Source organism: Bacillus rossius, chromosome 10 (genome assembly GCF_032445375.1).
Source record: "Bacillus rossius redtenbacheri isolate Brsri chromosome 10, Brsri_v3, whole genome shotgun sequence".
NCBI classification, from domain to species: Eukaryota; Metazoa; Arthropoda; class Insecta; order Phasmatodea; family Bacillidae; genus Bacillus; species Bacillus rossius.
Window position 1 is genome coordinate 35,943,639 of NC_086337.1, and position 21,555 is coordinate 35,965,193.

General features: G+C 37.0%; 2 protein-coding genes across 2 annotated transcripts in view; one reads left to right on the forward strand and one right to left on the reverse strand.

Annotated features, from left to right (window-relative positions):
• Positions 1–21,555, reverse strand: part of LOC134535951 (Kv channel-interacting protein 4-like) — a 142,355-nt gene that overhangs the window by 40,426 nt on the left and 80,374 nt on the right. The window contains exons 2-3 of the mRNA XM_063375379.1: positions 15,057–15,181; positions 9,474–9,543 (exon numbers count right to left, since the gene is read on the reverse strand). Of these exons, the coding sequence (XP_063231449.1) occupies positions 9,474–9,543; positions 15,057–15,181 (195 nt within the window). The remainder of the gene's footprint in view (positions 1–9,473; positions 9,544–15,056; positions 15,182–21,555) is intronic.
• Positions 1–21,555, forward strand: part of LOC134535950 (uncharacterized) — a 326,840-nt gene that overhangs the window by 9,561 nt on the left and 295,724 nt on the right. The window lies entirely within an intron of this gene.

The window sequence follows — 21,555 nt, forward strand, 5'->3', positions numbered from 1 at the left end:
TCACGAAGTTACTCCCACCAAACAATCACGCACACCAAAGCCTTACGAGGAATTCTGATTCAAAACCCTTTGCGAAGAAATTGTTTGCACTTCAACCGTTTACGCTATGGAGGTACGCTAAGTAGTATTTTGTCCCTTTTAAACATCCAACAGAATTTTCCTGAGTAACTTCTTACATATTAGATTTGATAAATTTATTTTTGTCAAAAAGTAAAAAAAAAAAAATCTTTATATTGGCTGGAACCGCGTTTTGGGCGGGGGGGGGGGGAGGGGGGGGGGGAAGAAGCTTGCAAAACTAAGCTAAAGTCCAAGGTGGTCACTCGAATCCATGACGTCGTAGCCATACGTCAGTCACGCTGGCAAATAAAAGAAAAAAAAAAGTATTGCTTTTTATTTGAGCAATTTCTTTAACCGATAAAGTGATAAAGTAATTAACTGGCCTATGAGGAAACTAGAACATCAATAATGCCGATAAACTGAAAACCTCAGAGAGGGAGAGAGAAAGAGAGAGAGAGAGAGAAAGAGAGAGAGAGAGAAAGAGAGGGATAACGAGATGGTAAGAGAGAGATAAAACGTTATTTATAGACCGGTGAACATCAAGAGGTTTAATTACATAGACTGCCCTTTGGCTGTAAAGAGTGAAGGTTTTTCCTTGTATCAAAATTTTAAGGTTTACTTCAAAATTGAACAACGGAGGTTCAAACTAATTAATCTGCGTAATATTTGCACTGTTAATAAATGGTTTACCAGAAATTAATTATTATCATAGGATATCCGAGAGATTGATTCAATAGTTTCCGGAATGTCGTGTTGATTATTTTTGGCCTGTAAATGTCGACAAATCATTATTATTCCACAGATCGACAGCGAGACATTACATGATTGTACTTAGATTATTTTGACGAGACAACGTCTAATAAATCGATGAACGCCGCCTGCACGCACGAAAAAGTGTCTCGTTACGCACATTGTTCCGTTACGCACATTGTTCCGTTACGCTGTGTCCCGTTACGCTCATTGTACGCTTGCGCCGCATCTATCTCTCTTCCACTCGACTGTTTATAAAGTGAAGTGAAAAGTTAATATGGTTTTCATTGCTTATTACAACAACAATTTCGGCAATAAAGGTTAATTATTCTTGCTTTTTAAAAATCGAATTACTAGTATAATTTCAAGTAATTCTTCTTTTATTATTAAAATAAAAATGATTCACTTTTATTCATAAAGTATGCAATCAATTCATCAATGCTTTGTTATGACGTCACGTTAAATTATCGTCCGTAAACCGTCTTTACAGACAACCAATTTTTTTTTTGATGTGCAAACATGTTAGCTCTCGGTATACGGCATTTGGTAGGAGTCATTTCGTGAATGTAACGGAAGTTGCATGGAACGGAAATTTGTAACCACGGTGCTGAAGTCAACAAGATGGCGGACCCACGTGCGACAACATAAAACCCGTACAGTCAATTTCGTAAACATTAGGGGACGTACCTAACGTATTGGTGCGCCAAACGAAATTTTATGATAGTGAAATCACCCTGGAATCTATTTGGTAAACTAATATAGTCATAGTAAAAAATAAATACAAAATTTAAAATAATGTTCTGAACGTTAGCAAGGCCACCTCACGCGCAGGTGCAGAGCTAGCTGGGCTGCATCACATGCCGCCGTAACATGAGATGTGCCGTGCGCACCTGGGTCGCCGCTTCCCCTCCCTCCAGCCCTTAGCTCCCCGCGCGGCGCTGTTAGTTTGACATCCGAAACCTGACAGCTGGGAGTTACGCGAGCCGCCGACATGTGTTTCGAGAGATTTCTGCCGTCGGGACGGCTCGAAATGACGCGACTGGCCCCGGCTGCTCATGTGAGTTCTGGAATTGCGCCAGAGCCTATATATATGCCCGGGGACGTCAGGGCGGGGAGTCTTGAGTTCAGAGAGAGAGAGAGAGAGAGAGAGAGAGAGAGAGTTCAGGGCGGGAGCCTTCCCGCGGCGGAGCTTCCGGGGCGATAGTGCCGCGGGTGCAGCAGAGTGGCGAAGTCCTTGGACGAAGGTTCCAGGGCAGGGAGGGAGTGAGTTCAGTGGAGTCGGGAGTTTTCCCGCGGCGGAGTTTCCGGGCGATAGAGCGGCGAAGTCTCTGGACGAAGGTTCCAGAGCGAAGAGTTCAGTTCCGGGTTATAGTGTCGCGGGCGCGGCGGAGTCCCGAGCGAAGTTCCGAGCGAGGCGTCGAGTGGGATCTCGGCGAAGGGGAAGTGCGACGGCGGCGGCGGAGTGCGGTGACGGAGTCCTGCGACGGAGGACCACAAGGGGTGCTGCGGCGAGAGTTGCGCCAGAGGTGCGGCCTAGCGAGGCGTGTGGTTTGTGAGAAACGAGTGACTGGGGAATAGACATTTTTTTAAATGTAGTTAATTATTTGCCATCTTAGAAGATTAATTGTAAGTGACATAAGTAGTGGCCATCAATAAAACTGTGTGTGAAATAAAATCTTTAATTGGGCTATCCTTTACGAACCCGCGGTAAATCGCAACAATACATAATAAAACTGCATTACATGATTATAATACATATTCTTCTTACATATTCCTGATAGGCTCGATAGCACAGCGGTAAGCGCGCGATTTTAAAGCTCAAGGGCGCAATATTGGCAGGGTTCAACTTATTTACTGGATTTTTTTACTTCTATAGTAACATAGGTACTGATATAATGTTATGTAATAACAATGTCGAATAAGCTCACTAATGTTAAAATTTCTGTATAGGAAGTATTTCCAGACAGAGTTCAGTTTTTAAAGCAAAAAAAATACAAACATTTACTTAGTGTTATAATATGTTTTTAAAAATAGTTTCATGTTAATATTTTAGTAATGCCGTAGAGGTATAACTTCTAACGTGTGTGGAAACTTTAAAGCATTAACGTTTTAGTGAATTTTTAACAAGATGGGCAGTATATCAGTGAAATCACTTGTTGAATATCAGGTCCAAAGCTGGCGTTTAAGGATTTTTTTTTTGCTCATTCACTTTTTTACATGGAAATAACTAGCACACCCGTCTGTTTTTTTGTAAATATTTTCTTTTGCTTTGTTTCTGAAATAATTATGTAAGCTCACAAACAAAAATCTTTAGTTAATGCAATTATAAGTATCAAATCAGAAGTAATCAAGGGAACAGCTGTCCTTTTAACTCTTTACCTTAGCTAAAGGTGATAACTTCCACACCCTACCAGGGTTCGCGTCTATTTGGCACAACATAATAAATGGAAATTTTCTTTTAAATTCACCATCTGGAGCAAATTATCTTATGTATTTAAACCCTTCATTAAGGGCGCAGGCAAAACTAGAAAAAACATACAATTCAAAATTAATTAAAATCTTTTCAATCAAAAAAGAGTGGAGAGAGTGGTAGGATTTGAAGTAGCAGTTAAAACCAGTTAAAGAAATTTTTCGAAACTTTATTTTGACATTAATTTGTTTCAGACAAACTCTACACTCATTGAACTCTATCCTTTTTAAACGCATCAAAAAATTCCGTGAATCAGGCTTCCCTATAACTGTAATGATGATTATGATTTATATGTTTAAAAAATCTATAGCCTTAAAATAACTTATAACTATATCACGTGTAATCCTATCAGTTCGCGTGACTTCCTACAGAATACTTGGCCATGCTCAGATATCATCTTTAAAAATAAAATAAAATAATCATATGGGCCTATATATACAGAATTAATTGCGCACGTAAATAAGCATAATAAAACAAAAATAAAGTACAACTATTGCATACTTGATTATATTTTATATGGTTTAAAAACATTATGCTTGAAAAAAAAAAAACATGAATTAAAATATAAAATTATACACCAAATTTCATTATAAATACTCAGTATTATCTCGAAAAACGTATTTCATATATATGAATGAATAACCAAAGCCATGTGTTTTAAAAACATACAATATCTTTCTTGTAATATAACAAACTATTTCTTGGCAAATATACAAAAGAAATATTTCTTAAAAGGTAGACAAATTGTTTGTCTGGTGATACCTGCCGTAAATTAACGAAGATATCTGTAGTTATATTTACGAAAATTCCTAGATAGTTTACTACCAGTAATTGTTTTTAGCAATTCCTACGTTAATGTTAAGGGTTCTGCCTACCTATGACGATATTTGAAAATTGCTCAAGAAATCCGAGTGGTACTTGCTCACTGCATTTAAGAATGCGCCGAGGGTGGATCCAGAGTTTCGTTTATAAATCAGATATTCAAAGAGACTTGCATTACACCTTTTATCTTCATTCATCCGGTATATGGTGCCATTGTTAACGCTCAAAAATCTCATAGTCGGCTTATGCACGACGAACAGACTGCGCGCCAGTTCAGAACCTTGCGCTTAGAGGCGATACCGCGCTCGAAACACCAGCGAGCGTCGCACTTAATCGTCCCGCCTCACTGACACATATTTATAAGTTAAGCTGGGAAAAAAAAAGTGTGTGTGTGTGCGCGATCCTGCTGTTCTCAATGTCTTCAATAACTCGGAAAGGAGAAGACTAAAAGGGAGAGAGAAAATGTATGCACACACACAAAAAAAAAACATATTTCACAACAGCAGTTAATAAGAGTCTGGTTTCACGCCGGCATGTCTCGACGCCATGCAAGGAAAAGTTTGGCTGTTACGGGAAGTTCGGCTGTGAAAATTGAGGCGAGACCCGCTGTGTGAAATCGCCTCTCTAATATAGGGCGAGTTTGCCAGTTACTCACTCAGTGAAATTCGCGCGCACTTACTTGCTTCCATCCCGTGAACATCTGTAGAAATAAATAAAATCAAAACGCCCGTCTCTTGATTTTCCAAGTGCTATTTATTAAATAATATTTTCCCTTTTACCAAATTAAATTCCTAATCCTAATACTTATAACGTTTTTTTTTGCCAGGCTGAACGAATTGAATTAACATAAAAACTGCTGATGATATTGACTTGAAATTAAAAAAAAAAAAAAAACAATTTTTTTTTTTAACACGCTTGTTCAGATTTTAATTTTTTCACCATTTTTCAAACCATATCTGCCCTCCCCCGAAAATAGTATCATATCCATTATTGGAATGAATAGCAGACTGAAATTTTATACCTACTATATAATGAAATGGCTCCAATAAAAGCGAGAAAAAAAAAACTTAAAAAAAATTACTGAACCCATGCTTTGGAATTATTTTCGACAAGGAATTCTTTTAAATATACTGACCATCATGTTAAAATTCATTAAAAAAGTTAATAGCATAACGTTTCCCTTTGTCTCTGTGAACATTGGTACACGCCATCTACCGTAGATGGCAGCACCGTTGTTTTTACACATTTCCGTTCCTTAACTTTCGTCGCATTTACGAAATTACTCCCACCAAATGCCGTATAACGGTAGCCAAGATGTTACACATTAAAAAGAATTGGTTGTCTGTAAAGTCGGTTTACGGACGATAGTTTAACGTGACAACGTCATAACAAAACAGTGATGAAATGATTGCATACTTTTATGAATAAAATTGAATTATTTTTATTGAATTATCACTATTTTGTATGGATACAAAGGAGGGGTGAAATTAAATCTACAATTTAATTGATATATTTACTTTTATTTGCACTCATTAATTCAAATATGTTTATTACTTTAACGAAGAGATTATTTTAACTATAACTTTTATACATGTTTGCTATTTAACTTCTTCCAATCTGTGTTATTCTGTTAAGGATAGGACGATGATAGGAAAAGTAGGAAACGAATGGGAGTGTTTCAAGGATAATGTGAAGTAAAATGGCTAACCCAACACCAAGATGCAGTCAAAAATAATATATTTGCGCCACGGACTCTGCAGAAATGCTAGGAGGAACGGGTTAGCAAAGAGCAATTAAAATGTTACATTGAAATGAATGAAAACAGAATTACGCCACGGACTCGGTCGCAATGGTAGGAGGTTCAGGTTAGCAAAGAGCAATATAAAATGAGCGTAACGGGACACAGCGAAACGGGACACTTTTTCGTGCGTGCAGCCGGCGTTCATCGATTTATTAGACGTTGTCACGTCAAAAAAAACACTCAAAAACTTATTGTTAGTGAGAGAAAGAGTTACTGGAATTTTCCTGAGTAACCTGGTGTACTGGATCGTAGCAGTACATAGACTTCAAAAATCCCGAAAAGTGATGACATGTCTCAAATAAAGTGGAAGGTGGATCGTTCACGATGATATTGCAAGACTAAATAAAGCAGGTTGAGAAGCGATCACTACTATCTCGTTACTTCGCTGATTACTTTGGTTTAGAAGTACACGTTGGGGGTGAATTACGTGGTTTTAATTAAAAAAAAAACATATTTATGTATTTTAATTGAAAAATAATTTGTTCTTGCCTTTCTTGAAATTTGGCTTTAAATATTCACACCGTTGGTAGGACGACAAATGGATAAATTTATCTTTACATATATATTCTTAAATCAAGGCCATACAAACTAAACTAGACGAACCCAGCCAAGGAAATGCAAAATTATCATTGCACTCTTTATGTGAATCGAGACAATATTTTTCTAACGTAAAGTTTGAGACAGTGAAAGTTTTTGGGAATGTATTAATGTATTATCCCATAAATGTGGTAATTATAAATAACAATATAACAGGAAAAAATGTAAGGAAAACTCCTCCTAAACTTCACAAATTTAGATATTAAGATTCTACTACGTTTACAATTTTGATACAGAAAATTTTTAAAGTAAAAATTAATATATGAAACAATAAATGAAGAAATTGTATGTAACGGAATAATGTGATAAAGTAAAAAAAACGTCAAAATAGTTTAGGAACGATTTAACACATTTAACCACATAATGGTTACATTTTTCACAGCCTACTTGATAACTAGCTACTTTAGATTAAATTTTGGAATCAAAGTTTAGCTACATATAGATATAATCATCGCAGTTAAGTAGACATACGTACCAGAGGTACATACAATTAAACGAAAATTATCAGACCCTTTTAAATATTACCTGGGGGCGTAAAGTGTTGAACCTGAACAGAGATTTACATAAGTATTTTTTATTAATCTTTAGATAACACGTTGTAAATTATTAGCATGCCTGCCTTACATCGGCGGTAGATATATTATTAAGACATCTCTAATCATAGCTTGGTCGTAAGAAGTAGGTACGCGTTCTTTTTTTTTAATCAGTTTCTCTTTGAGTCTTTCGAGCCCTCTCTTTTTTTTTTATCCACAAGATCCTTGTAGAATCGTATGGGACAAAGGTTGTGTTTTCTTTCCTAATGAGGGTTCCACCATCCTTTATTCCCCAATCGCTAATGAGCGAACCCTGCGACTTGGAAGATCTTTTGGCACACCAGCGTTGGAGAAGATCCTAAGCGAACAACCCTTCCGACACAAACAGGCAGGTCTGTGCGCGCAGTCTAAAGGCTAACACACATATCTTTGAGTTGATTCTCCGTCCGGAATATCACAGTCTAGCAAAATAGGCCTACACATCTGCTGAGTAAGTAGTATGTATAAGAATATCCTGCTCCTGGATATGTGTCGTGGATTGTGGTTTCTCGGGACCCGCCATCATGGATGACTTCACAGGCGCTATTTTGGTGAATATAATCTTGAAAATTTTCTTTTCTGTACTCAAAAAAACTAAAAATTTCTCAAACTATCCTTTCTGTACAGAAAAATTCCCGTTTTGAGGTAAAATTACTCATAAAGAAAAATTCCCCAAAACGTCTTCATATCCCTAAACAAATACACACCTCGGTTCAAACCCGAAGAGTGCAAAAAAGTAACAACTTGATAAAAAAATTAAGGATAAAATGTAAGGACGATTTTTAATAATATTTTTAATTAAAAAAACTTACTTCATAGTTTCGAACCTGACAGGGTCGATACAAAAATTACCATCCTTTCCCTACGATGTACATAGACATGTACCAAGGCATATATATATGACTCCTGCCAAAGTGACGTCACGTCAGCCATATTGGTTTTCATATTGTTGCCATATTGTCCCATATTGTTGCTATATTGCCATTCTATTTTCGTCTGCTTGGAGTGTGGTAGTGTCATCTTGCTTCATTTGCTATCCACTAGAGTCCACTAGTGTCAATCACCAGAAACTTTATCGGTCACCATCTTGTAGGCCGTATTTGCCGTAATCTTGAAAATCTTTAAAAATCACCCAAAATTTCAATAGGAAAATCTAAAAAAATTATTTAAAAAATTTCCTGTTAGTATATTTGTCGATCGATCAATTAATTGTCATTGGTTAGATACTCAGCACCTGAAAAAAGGGATCGTGTAAAACGCAGATTGCGACTTAAATGTCACAGAATGACGAGATCAACGTATTATTGGTACCGCCAACAATAAGTTAGTTCGTTTGTTGCATCCCTCGCAGGCAAATTTGTAGGTGGCTACTTGCCTCCAGCGCTAAAATATGATTCTTAAAAAAAAAAAAAAAAAAAACATGCAACACAGAAACTACTTGTGAAGGTCGCTGACTTTTCCTTACCCTTCTCTCTCGAATACTACAAAATGCTATTATTATATTTTAATTTTGGTTTGAACCCGCATCAACAGGAAGAGCGTGAACTTAAATTTGGGGGGTTGTGATAACTTTCAAAGGATCGTAACGTTAAAGCGCTTGCTTGCACGTAAATTACCATTTTAGGTGCACATAACTGGCTGTCATACGTGAATAAAAAAAATAATCAAGTGCGAGTTTATAACCCTGCATGAAAATATGAACCGCAGGAAGGCAACGTGCCCACATTGTTGAATTTGACAGGAGGGCGTAAATGAAAAAAAAAAAAACTTTAAAACATTTAATATGCAAATCATGCTATTATTTAGTTATACCGTACCTTTGTAATTAGTCTACTTGCTTAGTGTGCGTTCGTGACACGTATATCTGTAAAGTCCGTGTAAAGCACAGTGCATTCAGTACTCTTTGACCCGGTATTCTTCTGGTCGGCAAGTTTTGAAATCCGGGAGACTTTTCGAACCTTCAAAATTCGAATTTTTTTTAACAGTGGTGTGATTTTTTTCTATGGGGGTTACGTGTCGTGGTTGCAGAATATTACAGCTGCATCCGTGCAGTGTAGAGTTATTATTCAGTTTATACAAACTTGTTTTAGACTGTAACCTTTGCTCATCACTTTCAGCCAAAGGTCACAATATCCGCCCCCAGCTGGGTACTAACGTGTATAATTTTTTTTTATCTAAATGCAGAAAAATTGCTCTGCCCAAAATACCAACAGTTCCAGAGCCAAAACTACGTCAAGAACCCACAAATCAGAAATGGGGGCAGACTTAAAGAAAATAATACAAAATGTTAATATCAACATTAATTCAAAAGCTTAAAAAAAAATTTACAGCAAGATAGATTTTTTCCTGTATTTATACTAGAATTACATTGACTTTCGGTAGATTCAATAACATTGGTACTCACCGCCTTGGGGGAAGAACTGAGAAAATATGTGTTTGAAGCATTCTTCGTCCACCATACCCGTCGGACATTCCTGCAAAAAAAAAATTCAATAAAACAGGATTGGAACATATTTCACATGCCGTTAAGTTCTGTCGATGCACTGGAATGTTTGACTAGAAAAATATTACATTGTTTGTAAACTAATATTAAAAACTGATTTCACTGCAAACTTCTTGGCGTTTTCGGGCATGAATATAATGTACATATAGTTGAGTGGTCAGATAAAAAAAATTAATTTATAGTTGAGTAATCAGATAAAATAATACTTATATAATGTATGGTTTAGTGGGACATTATATTGCTCGAAGTCACCATAGAAGTGCAACATGGTGCCAAATGCGAAATGCAATCACACCACACTATTTCTGGTCATTGCAATTATAGTTAACTACAGATTCCGTGTTCTACAATTTTCGTTACCACTCTTCGTTACTTTTTGATGACATCATCGCAGGACTAATCCTACCAGCCGTAAAGAATACCCGCTTCAAAAATGTCAGATTTTTAGAATATGTCAAAGGAAAACTGTTTGACAAGATTATTACTTTTTATTCACCAGTTTAGTGTAGGTTAATAAATGCCTTGTCATTGAGAATGTGACTGGTACTAATTTATTCTAATACTAGCTGTACCCTGCCACGCTTCGCTGTGGCACATTGTGATTGAATAGTTGAGAAATAAGAAACAAAACAAAGACTACATTTCATATAAGTTTAATTTTGCAATATGCGTAGATATAGACTATCTGGTTTTCCGACTCGGGAACACGCAACATACAGTTGTCCATGTGAAAAGCAATCCGCATCTAAATCTAAACCACACAATTCTAATGATTGACCTTGAGCTTTATTGATTGTGATTGCAAAAGCCAATCGAATTGGGAATTGCAATCTTTTAAATTGAAGTGGTGTATCGGTCGGGATCATGGGTATTCGAGAAATGAGGACTTCTTCACCTTTAAAAGGCCCCGTTAAAATCGTTGCTTCCACTACGTTATTCATTAATTTCTTAACTAAAAGTCGCGTGCCGTTGCAGAGTTTTGGCTGATTAATATTCCGCAAGAGGATAATTGGCACACCTATCATGTAATTGGAAACGAATATTGTTTGTCATGTGACTGCGCCATTACTATTGCGGTTGTCAGCGAGTGTTTTCCTCTATTACGGCAGATGGCGCGGTCACTGGTACACAGCTAATAGGTAAAAATCTGTTTTTTCGCACTTGTGCTATGAATGTGATGCAATTGTTGTTATTGGCGACATAACATTTTAATTTAAATTAAAAATTAAAAAAAAAATGGTATAGGGTGTACGGAGTTCAAAAAATGAATCGCCTAGTACCATCTACACGCAATCCCACATCAAGTGGACATAGACCCATACAAAACATAACCTCTACTTACGATTGATGCAATTGTTGTTATTGGCGATAGAACATATTAATTAAATAAAAAATAAAAAAGGTATAGGGTCTATGGAGTTCAAAAAATGAATAGCCTAGAACCATCTACATGCAATCCCACATCAAGTGGTGATAGACCCATACAAAACATAACCTCTACTTACGATTGATGCAATTGTTGTTATTGGTGATAGAACATATTAATTAAATTAAAAATTAAATAAAAAGTATAGGGTCTAAGGAGTTCAAAAAATGAATAGCCTAGAACCATCTACATGTGGTGATAGACCCATACAACACATAACCTCTACTTACGATTTGGATAACGGCGCAGCTCAATCGAGACACAATCACACTAAAGTACCTCATTCATATTGTACAATTAGTCCCATACCGGTACGCTTAGTAATTTTTTAATTATTGCACCTCACATTAAAAGCATTCTCATTGTATATAGCCATTTCCCGCTCGCTTCACTTGACGTAGTTTTTTCCATTGCTAAGAGAAATCCTTTGGCATGGAGAAACGTTTTCATAACAGAAAATGCGTGATTTTTGTTTTTATTGGTGAGAAAACACATTAATAAAATGACGCAGTTACTTTTTCGCGGTCGCGGGTATATTGCTGAAGTGAAAAGTAGATAAAAACAATCCTTGATGCGGGTTGTATATAATGGTAAAATTTCAGCTCGATCGGTGCAGAACTTTTTGAGATTTTGAAGCGTACACAAACCAAAAACATTTATATATATATAGATAAGCTATAAGATAAGAATTATTTAATTTTCAAATGTATTGTACGAAATGTATTTTTTAATTTAAACGTATTTTTATCAATAGAGTCGAAATAATATACTTTCAAATTAAATAAAGTTTTTTATTCTTTCTTGAAATATATATATATACATATTTGTGTAAATTATAGTCGTCAAGGCACAATGGTCGAGTAGCCTGATGTGCTTGAACTTCGACAATATGGTACTGCATCGTCGAGCGTGGTCACAACTAAGTTGGGTGACCATGATATTTAGTTATAGAAACTTTTTTTTCCGACTTTTCCGGTGGATTTTCCCAAACTTTTATTTCATATAAACACTCTTCTGTTAAGATGCAATGTTCTGTAAAAATTTCAATCCAAACCATCGTATACTTTCCGAGTTTTGCGGCCAAATACATACGGAAGCTAAATTTTTATATATATAGATAATAAAGCTGAAAAGTTTGTTTGAACGCGCTAATCTCTGGAATTACCAGTCGGATTTCAAAAATTATTTTTGCATTTGATAACTCAATTCTTGAGGAATATTATAGGCTATTTAATATCACACTACGACCCTTAGGAGCCAATTAAAAAGACAAAAAGTCCAAAAGAACGGTAAGCGAAAACGACGTAATAGCGCGGGCGGGCAATGCGATGGGATGGGAGGTGGGAAACAATATGGTAGTTCCATAGATATATTAGTATAAATGATTCCCTGTAATATTTAGGGGAACTAGAGCAGATATTATTAAATCTTGCTTAAAATCTTCCTCATTGTGGAAGTCTGTCGAATCCTTGAAGCTGAATACCATCATGAGGAGTCACTTAGGTGGAGGAACTACAGATTTCCCAATAAAGCTCCTTTTGATTGGTGACGGGAAAGACAAAAAATTAACATTGATAAAGACCTTGATGAGATCGTGACCAAAATTGAAGAACTTATCTCTAAAGTGCATCCAGATGTGGCCAATATCCATGAAAACAATTATAAATGGATGTCTGAAAGGTTAATTTTAGCTGCCAGAAATATAAGCGTTGACGCTATCTACGACAAAATAATATCTAAACTACCAGGTGAAATCGTATACTACCTTGCCCTTGATACGTCATGGATAAAGGAGACGCCGTACATTACCCTCAATAATTTTAAAATTATTGAATTCGTGTGGGATACCCCCACATTCGTGAAATTAAAAATTGCCATTCCAATTATTTTATTACTTAACCTTATACAACCAAATTTATGTAACGGAACCAGACTTCAAGTGAAATTTCTTAGAATCAATGTCATAGAAGCTATAGTTTTGACTGAGCCACTGATTCCCCCAGTTTAGTTTTAAAATGTTACAATTTTCTGTGAACGTATCGTTTGCAGTCACTATAAAAAAAAGCGCAGGGACAAAGTTTTAAGTATGTCGGAACAGATTTGAGAGAATACGGTTTTTTTCCCACGGGGAATTATGTATTGCCTTATCTAGATCAGGTTGCGGAGAAAACCAGTATTTACTAATACCGCACGAAAATATGACTAAAAATATTATATATGCCGAAGTACTCTAAATAATTAATAAATAACCCAATTTCTTTTAAATAATTTAGTAGGTATGTGTAATATATTTGTGTTCACTTATTATGTAAAAGTTTTATGTAAAAAAATTGAAAAAGAATTTGATAAAAGAAAAGTCCTTATATACATTTCATTTAAACAAAAAAATTGCATTACAAATTAATAAATAACAGCTAAAAAAAACAGTGAAGCGGGTACTCGCAGCTAGTAATTTATATAATACTTTGTTGATGAGTTGATATATAATTTTGAAATATTTCTTACTTCAAAATGTTCATATTGTGCGGGGCCAGATATTTTCCTTTCACAACTACAGATGGTCGTTTGTAATAACAGGTACAACTGACGGGAATAATAAAATAACTGCAGTGCGACAAAACACACACACACGCTGTCTATCAAATGAGGAATATCTGTTTGTAAATCAGGAAATCTGTTCACATATTTTCAGTGTGTTATTTTTGAGAGAGATATTTGTTCGTGCAGTATTTGAATATCAGGCGATTAACGCTTATCGGAAGCGCCGTAATTACAAAATGTATCAACGGAAAATCGTTATTGTTGTCAGAAGGCTATTTCGCACCAAATAATCGCCCTGGATTTCTGCATTACCGGTAATGATATTCATAATCTTTCGTTCGCTAATAAAAACTCGCAACAGCAGTGTATTTATTTTATTTATTAATTGGGCTTCTATTCACGTTTAAGATATTTATGGCACCCAGCCTAGTAAAACTTTTATCCGAAAAAAGTTTTTTGTTACAACCAACGCTTAGGTAATGCAAGGTGTAACAAAATAATGCATAACTCCCTTACTAGGTATAATATCGTGACCGTTCAAAATTGTTTTATATCTTCTAAATACCATCAAAGTATTTAGCCTGGAACCTTTATGTAAAGTAAAAATTCTTTACAGCTTGTAGGGTAAGTCAATGCTATGACATAATTATAGCGTAACGAAAACGTGGCGCTATAATGGGATGTTTCCGTTGCAGCACGCTCACATGTTTGCATACTCAATTGACACTCAAATATATCCACTCTTGCATACTTGCTCACTCTAATAATTTTTAATTGCTTACTTATGCACTCAGTCTTATTCTTTATCATGCATCTATCGAGTGGAGTGTCTCTTTTAACGCGCATGTCAGGCACGCACCCATGTATTTTTTTTTAACAATAGCCCTTAGTGCAAGGGGTTTAGTGGGTATTTTATTTGCATATAATTTTTCCCTAGCGGCACAGCATAAACATATTAACCTAACTGTACCAAGCCAATGCCAGGCTCCAAGACCATGCCATTTCTTAATCAAGAACATCATGCAAGTCCCAAGAAAATGCTGGTAGCATTGAATCGTAACACATTTTAGCTGCGTGCAAGCTGCAATAAAAATACAGTTGACCGATCATTTTGGTATACATGGCAGTTTTTTTATAAATTCCAGGGAGTTCCAGAAATGTCCGGAAATAATCCAGAAGTTTCAGAAAATTCCAGAAGTTTCCAGATAGTTCAAGAAGTTTCCAGATAATTCCAGAAGTTTCCAGATAATTCCAGAAAGTTTCCAGATAAATCCAGAAAGTTTCCAGATAATTCCAGACGTTTCCATATAATTTCAGACGTTTCCATATAATTCCAGAATTTTCCACAACATTTCAGAATTTTCCAGAAAATTACATAAGATTTTTAAGAAAGTTACAGAATTAATTGAAACATCGAAGTATGCTATTTTTGCCTGTGGGCCGAACCGAAAAAGGGATTTTTTTCTTTCTGCAGTTGGTTGTAGGTCTGGTTGCTGGTTGGGAACGCAGACGCTGACCTGCTTGAAGCCGCGGTACATGAGCTGGATCTCCTTGCGCGTGAACTTGGTGGTCCGGGCGAGTTTGGCGAGCTCCTCGGGTCGGTAGCGCGCCACGTGGATGTTGAACTCGTCCAGTTCTTCCTCTGCGAACAAAATAAAATAAAAAATTGGTTGTCTGTAAAGTCGGTTTACGGACGATAGTTTAACGCGACAACGTCATAACAAAACATTGATGGAAATGATTGCATACTTTTATGAATAAAATTGAATAATTTTTATTGAATTATCACTATTTTGAATTGGGTACAAAGAAGGAGTGAAATTAAATCTACAATTTAATTGATAAATTTACTTTTATTTGCGCTCATTAATTCAAATATGTTTATTACTTTAACGAACAGATTATTTTAACTATAACTTTTATACACGTTTGCTATTTAACTTCTTCCAATCTGTGTTATTCTGTTAAGGATGATGATAGGAAAAGTAGGAAACGAATGGGAGTGTTTCAAGTTTAATGTGCCTCGAAAAAGTCAAATCGATGGTTGTTCCAATCGAGTGGAAGAGAGATAGATGCGGCGCGAGCGTACAATGAGCGTAACGGGACACAGCGTAACGGGGCAATTTTTCGTGCGTGCAGCCGGCGTTCATGATTTATTAGACGTTGTCACGTCAAAAAAACCTACCGTAGAGCAAACAAACGACCACAACCACCACCACCACAGGCAGACAGTGAGAGCTATTTCAATCATCGCATCTTTCTTCCTTCGTAGCATGGGGGTAAAACATTTTCTGTTTCCTTTGGAAAACCAGTTGGCAAGAAACTTTAGTAGTACTACAAGAAATATATTGTAAATATGTACATACAATACATGGCTGTGGGTATTTTTTTGCATATATCAAATACGGTGGTCGAGATAATACCGAGTACTTTTTTTTTTTACGAAAATTGGCGCATAATTTTATATTTCAATTGATATTTCATTCACGCAAATTTTTTTTTAAACATGGAAAAATAATCGAATATTAAATAATTTATATTTATTTGGTTTTATTATCCTTATTAATGTGCGCTGGTAATGTTGGAAAGCTATTCAGGGAAATGTTTACAAACAACTTTAAATATTGGAGGTACTGGGACCGCACAAATCATACATGCGCGGGTAAGAATCCGAACGCAGATTTACTGCAAACATGATTTTTTTTGTAGTAATACAGTTGTTTTCATGTAAACGCACCAACTAACAAATATCTGTAATTTTACATGAATATATCTGTTCCATTTACAAAACAAAATAAAAACAAATGCAGTGATGTGTGGCTGTCTGTCCTGCAAGTTGAAGTCAGCTGCTTAGCAAAATGAAATGTTACGCTATACACATACGAAAGGAAAGGGAGGCTTATTCTCTTCGTGACGTCAAGTATTAACAAGGCAAATATTGCACACGTCAACTCACTTACTGCCTACCCCCACGTGTTCGCTCTACACGACGGGTAACTTCGTAAATACGAAAACGGGATTTTCATGCCTTTAAAATACGACCAATCATGACCATATTACAAATACTATGCCTGTACACCATGAATTCAGTGGTCGATAGACCTTGAAGATGGTTTGCAAATAGGCACGCCCAAACGTCTGGTAAACCATCAGTTATAGAGACGAGAATTATCTAAACACCATAAACGCATTGCAAATCAGTGGATGAGATAATATGTCTTAACTGCTAGCCTTCTAAGTAGGATTTGGAAAATAGTTTGAATGTGTATTATCCTGCAGGTGAAAACTAGGGAATTATTTTTCTTTAGCATTTCTAGAAGCGGCATTGCATGTACCATTTGTGGCGAATTGGAATGAGTTCCGCCTGAGACTTTCATCGCTTGGTCCCGCACGTAATGGTGATTTTTTTTTTGCCATCAGTTGTTTAAGGGTTATTTATGAATTTTAACTCGGCACCTCCAAAATATTTTCAACGGATATTCATTTGGTGTAATATCACGGGTATAAAATCGCGCGCTAATATTTGTAAATATCATCACTTGCGTAATAATCGTGGTTATAGCAACAAGTAGTTGGTAGGGGCAGACAATTTTCGCAAAAAAAAAAAAAAAAAAAATCTGGACGCCCAAATATGGTATGCCCACGCCAGTGGTTTATATGTTGTAATCGGCGGCCGTCTGTGAGAAAAACCTTGATCAGGCCTTTCAGTACGCGTTTGTATCCGCACTGTGAATTATTGTGATCAAACGAACTGACAGTGGACATGTAACTGGTAGAAACTGGACCAATCAACAATCACACTCGACGCTAAAACAAGTGTTTTAATTTTCGCTAGTCTCAAAATCTTTTCGCGAAAAAAAAAAAAATACGACGTCCCTAATATGTGGCGCAAACCTGTAGGATTTACAAGGGGGACCCCGCGAATATTACCTGATTTTTTTTTTGGGGGGGGGGGGGGGGGGGGTGGAGGAGGAAAATGGGCCACCCGAGAGATTTTGTGCATGGGTTTCAACGGACAAAAGTCATCTCTGGATGGGGTGCTTGTATGTTGTATACTGCCCATATTTGGCTTATATGCAAGTAAAAAAAAAAGAAGGAAACTTTAAAATGTATAGAAAGTTTTCCGTAATATACACAGTTTTGGCATAAAAACACGTTTTTCAAAAGTCACGCTTTTGCAACTGTAAGCGGGCCCCTTTAGTGAGGGGCTTCTTAATTTCAATAGAGGTGGACATTCCCCCCACCCTCACTTCCCCCCTCAAAAAACAAGGATCTACACCTATGCCCCCAGTCTTTGGACGTGTGAGGGGTACGGGAAACCTACGATTCACTCGTCCTTCTGGACATACCTGAATACTCACGTTGGCAAGCCTTCTTTCAACAGACGAGAGAGACAAACGAACGATCGTGCATCTTCGGCTTTTTTTTGTTCATTATAAATATATATACAACTCATGATAACTAATGGTCAATTAGGTTAGGTTAGCTACATTATAAATACTTTAAAACATTGTGGGCGGTTTATTTGGTTAGGATAGCTACATTAAAGATACTGTTAAATCATGTAAACGGTTTCCTAGCGCTGGATAGCTAGGCCTACATATTAAATAGTTATTTGCTAAGCAACCATAAAATGATTTTACAGTATTTTTAATGTAGCTATACTTACCTAATATAACCAAACATCCACAATGTTTTAAAGTATTTATAATTCATTCTTGCTAATTTTAAGAATCGCATCTTATAAGTTAAACCCGCGCATTTGGAGGATAAATGCCGGCGAATTCCCCCCCCCCCCCCCAAATAAATACACGTGGGAAAAAAAAGCGAGCATGAACTTCGGGGATCTTCGGGTTTGGCTCTCTTGTCTGTGAAAAAGAAGGCTTGCCAACGTGAGTATTCGGGTATGTCCAGAAGGACGGGTGAACCGTAGGCTTCCCGAGGGGTACCGATCGGGGGTCGGTGAATGTCAGGCAGAAGGGTCCGGAAGGGGGTGGAGGGCAGAGGGGAAACACAACTCTAGTGGTCGCAGGGCGACACGAGATGGACGGTGACGCTGTTGACAGACCACTCGCGGCGTTACGCCCACCTGAGCTCTCCATTCACACGGGGCAACGAAAAGGTCACGCACCGACGGACCACGAGCCTTCCCTCCCCCCACCCCCCTCCAAAAAAAACAAAAACAAAACCCACTTCCCGGCCCACAATGGCGACACGACTTCGCATTCGGCCCGTTCCTACCCACTGACTTCCGGCGGCTGAATTAATAACGCGTGGGTTTTTCGGTTCGCTGCGGCCGACGATTCCTTGATACAGTCGGTGTCGACAACCCTCAAAAGCGGCACAACAAAGCTACCCCCGTTCGTTTCCCAACTGTCACTTTCAAGCTGTAAATAAAAAAAAAAAATATTGGTTGTCTGTAAAGTCGGTTTACGGACGATAGTTTAACGTGACAACGTCATAACAAAACATTGATGAGATGATTGCATACTTTTATGAATAAATTTGAATCATTTTTATTGAATTATCACTATTTTGTATGAATAAAAAGAAGGAGTGAAATGTAATCTACAATTTAATTGATAAATTTACTTTTATTTGCACTCATTAATTTAAATATGTTTATTACTTTAACGAAGAGATTATTTTAACTATAACTTTTTATACATGTTTGCTATTTAACTTCTTCCAATCTGTGTTATTCTGTTAATGACAGGACGATGATAGGAAAAGTAGGAAACGAATGGGAGTGTTTCAAGTATAATGTGCCTCTAAAAAGTCAAATCGAAGGTTGTTCCAATCGAGTGGAAGAGTGATAAATGCGGCGCAAGCGTACAATGTGCGTAACGGGACACTTTTTCGTGCGTGCCGCCGGCGTTCATCGTTTTATTAGACGTTGTCACGTCAGTAAATAAATAAATAAATAAATAAATAAATAAATAAATATTTTGTGAGTGGAACTGAAATATCAACGTAAACTTACATATATTTGTAAATTTTGTACATATACATGAAAACAAACTGCATCACTACAAAAAAGTGTTCACAGTAATACTGGGTTCTGATTCTTACCCGGGAATTTATGCTTTTGTGTTGTCCCGGTACCTCCAGTAGTTCAAGTTATTTGTAAACCGTTCCCCGAATAACTTTCCAGCATTTACTGTGCACGTTAATAAGCATAATGAAAACAAATAAAGTTCGATATTATTGAATTTTCGATTATCTTCTTAATAATTAAAAAAATATATATTGTGCTTGAATGAAACATCAATTAAAATATAAAGTCATGTGCAATTTTCGTAAGGAGTAAGCCTACTCAGTATTGTCTCTAAAAACTTATTTATTATATAAAAAAAAATAACCACAGCCATGTGTTGTAAAACGTTAAAATATATATCTTGTAGTATTACAAACTATTTCTGGGAAACTAGTTTCCAATAATATTTTGAATAAGTACAGAAATATTTTTTTCTGTGTAACGAAAACCCTCTAACGATCTCTGCATTATATAAGAAGCTTGATCTATACGACATTTGCTACATTTTTAGAGGCCCAGAGATAACAATACACACAACAGGGGCAGGAATTATTCGTAAAAAATAAAACTGAACCCCCAAAAAACTGCAATATGACACGCCTGAGCCAGTTGTTTCTTCTTTGTAAAAGGCGGTCTTCTGCAAGAGTAACCATTGCCTTACTTCACCGGTACAATCAGAACGTGTTTGCTTTCGCACTGAATTAATGTGAGTGGCGTTCCATCAGTTGATAGGTACATGAAAGAAACTCACCCAGTCACGAAACACAGACGATGCTACAGTTTTATTTTTACTCTCAGCTAGACTCGAAATCTTTTCGCGAAAAATACATGCCCCTACTTGTAACGAATGTTCCGAAGAAACTTCAAGAGGTTGATTTCATGTAAACTATTTGGCACTACCGAAGAAAACGCTTTTTTGTAACGTTGGCATTTTTCACTCAGTGACAGGCAACTATCGAATGCACAGCAGCCGATTCGCTATCGCACAATGCCAATCGATTTCAGTTCGATTTATTCCGAGTTTTTTTCTTTTTAGTGGGTAAACATTTTCTGCTTTGCCAGCCGTGTCCTAATTATGGAAGTGGTTTTCCGTGATTCCGTATTCGTTTTTGCGGGTTACATTAATGCCTTTTGCCCGCTGCGTCGCCGTGAATACTTGATGTGTGCTTACCCAGAAACAACGCGGCTTCATACGGACCGCGGCGCGCCAACAACGGGAGTAAATACCCAACTGACCTTTGACCTGACCCCTGCGTCCGTTTGGCGCCGCGCTTCAGCCAATCCATTCACTCGGCTGCACAACAATGCATACACCAATTCCCACCGAAATTTACCTTCGTAAATAATGGCGCGTACGAATTCGTTGAAATCAACATTTTCCCTTGTTTTTAAACAATTCGGTATGTCCATAAATGAATGTCCCAGTTACACATTTTAATAGTACCAACTGTAAGCATCGTAAAGTATTGGTTCAAGGTCACAATTAAAGAGTAACTCAAACATTCTTTAGATAAGCGCATGCGCAAATACTGCTTTGTTGTTTTCTCACTTGCAGCGCCACCTACGCAAAATGGCGACTCCTGAGCGTAAAGCGTTTTGTGTTCTACAATCTGTAATTTCAGCCCCTCCCCAGTGGATTTTTTTTTTGTACGAGAGTGGTTGGACGTCCAGGTTCCTGACCGTTGGATTGGTAGTAACGGTCCAGACGACAAGAGCTCTTATTCGCTTGCCTCCACGTTCACCTGACATAGCGCCACGCGATTTTTTTTTCCTTTGGGGCTTTATAAAACATCGTGTCTAGGTTCCGCTGCTACCTAATGATTTTCCAGAGTTGAGACCCAGAATTGAAAAGGTTATTGCTTCCGTTACTCCAGATGTGTTAACCAAAATGTGGGAAGAATTGGACTTTAGGTTGGCTGTGTGCCGTATAACTAAAATTTCACATTTTCAATAAAAAAAACTAGGTTAGTTTACCTTCA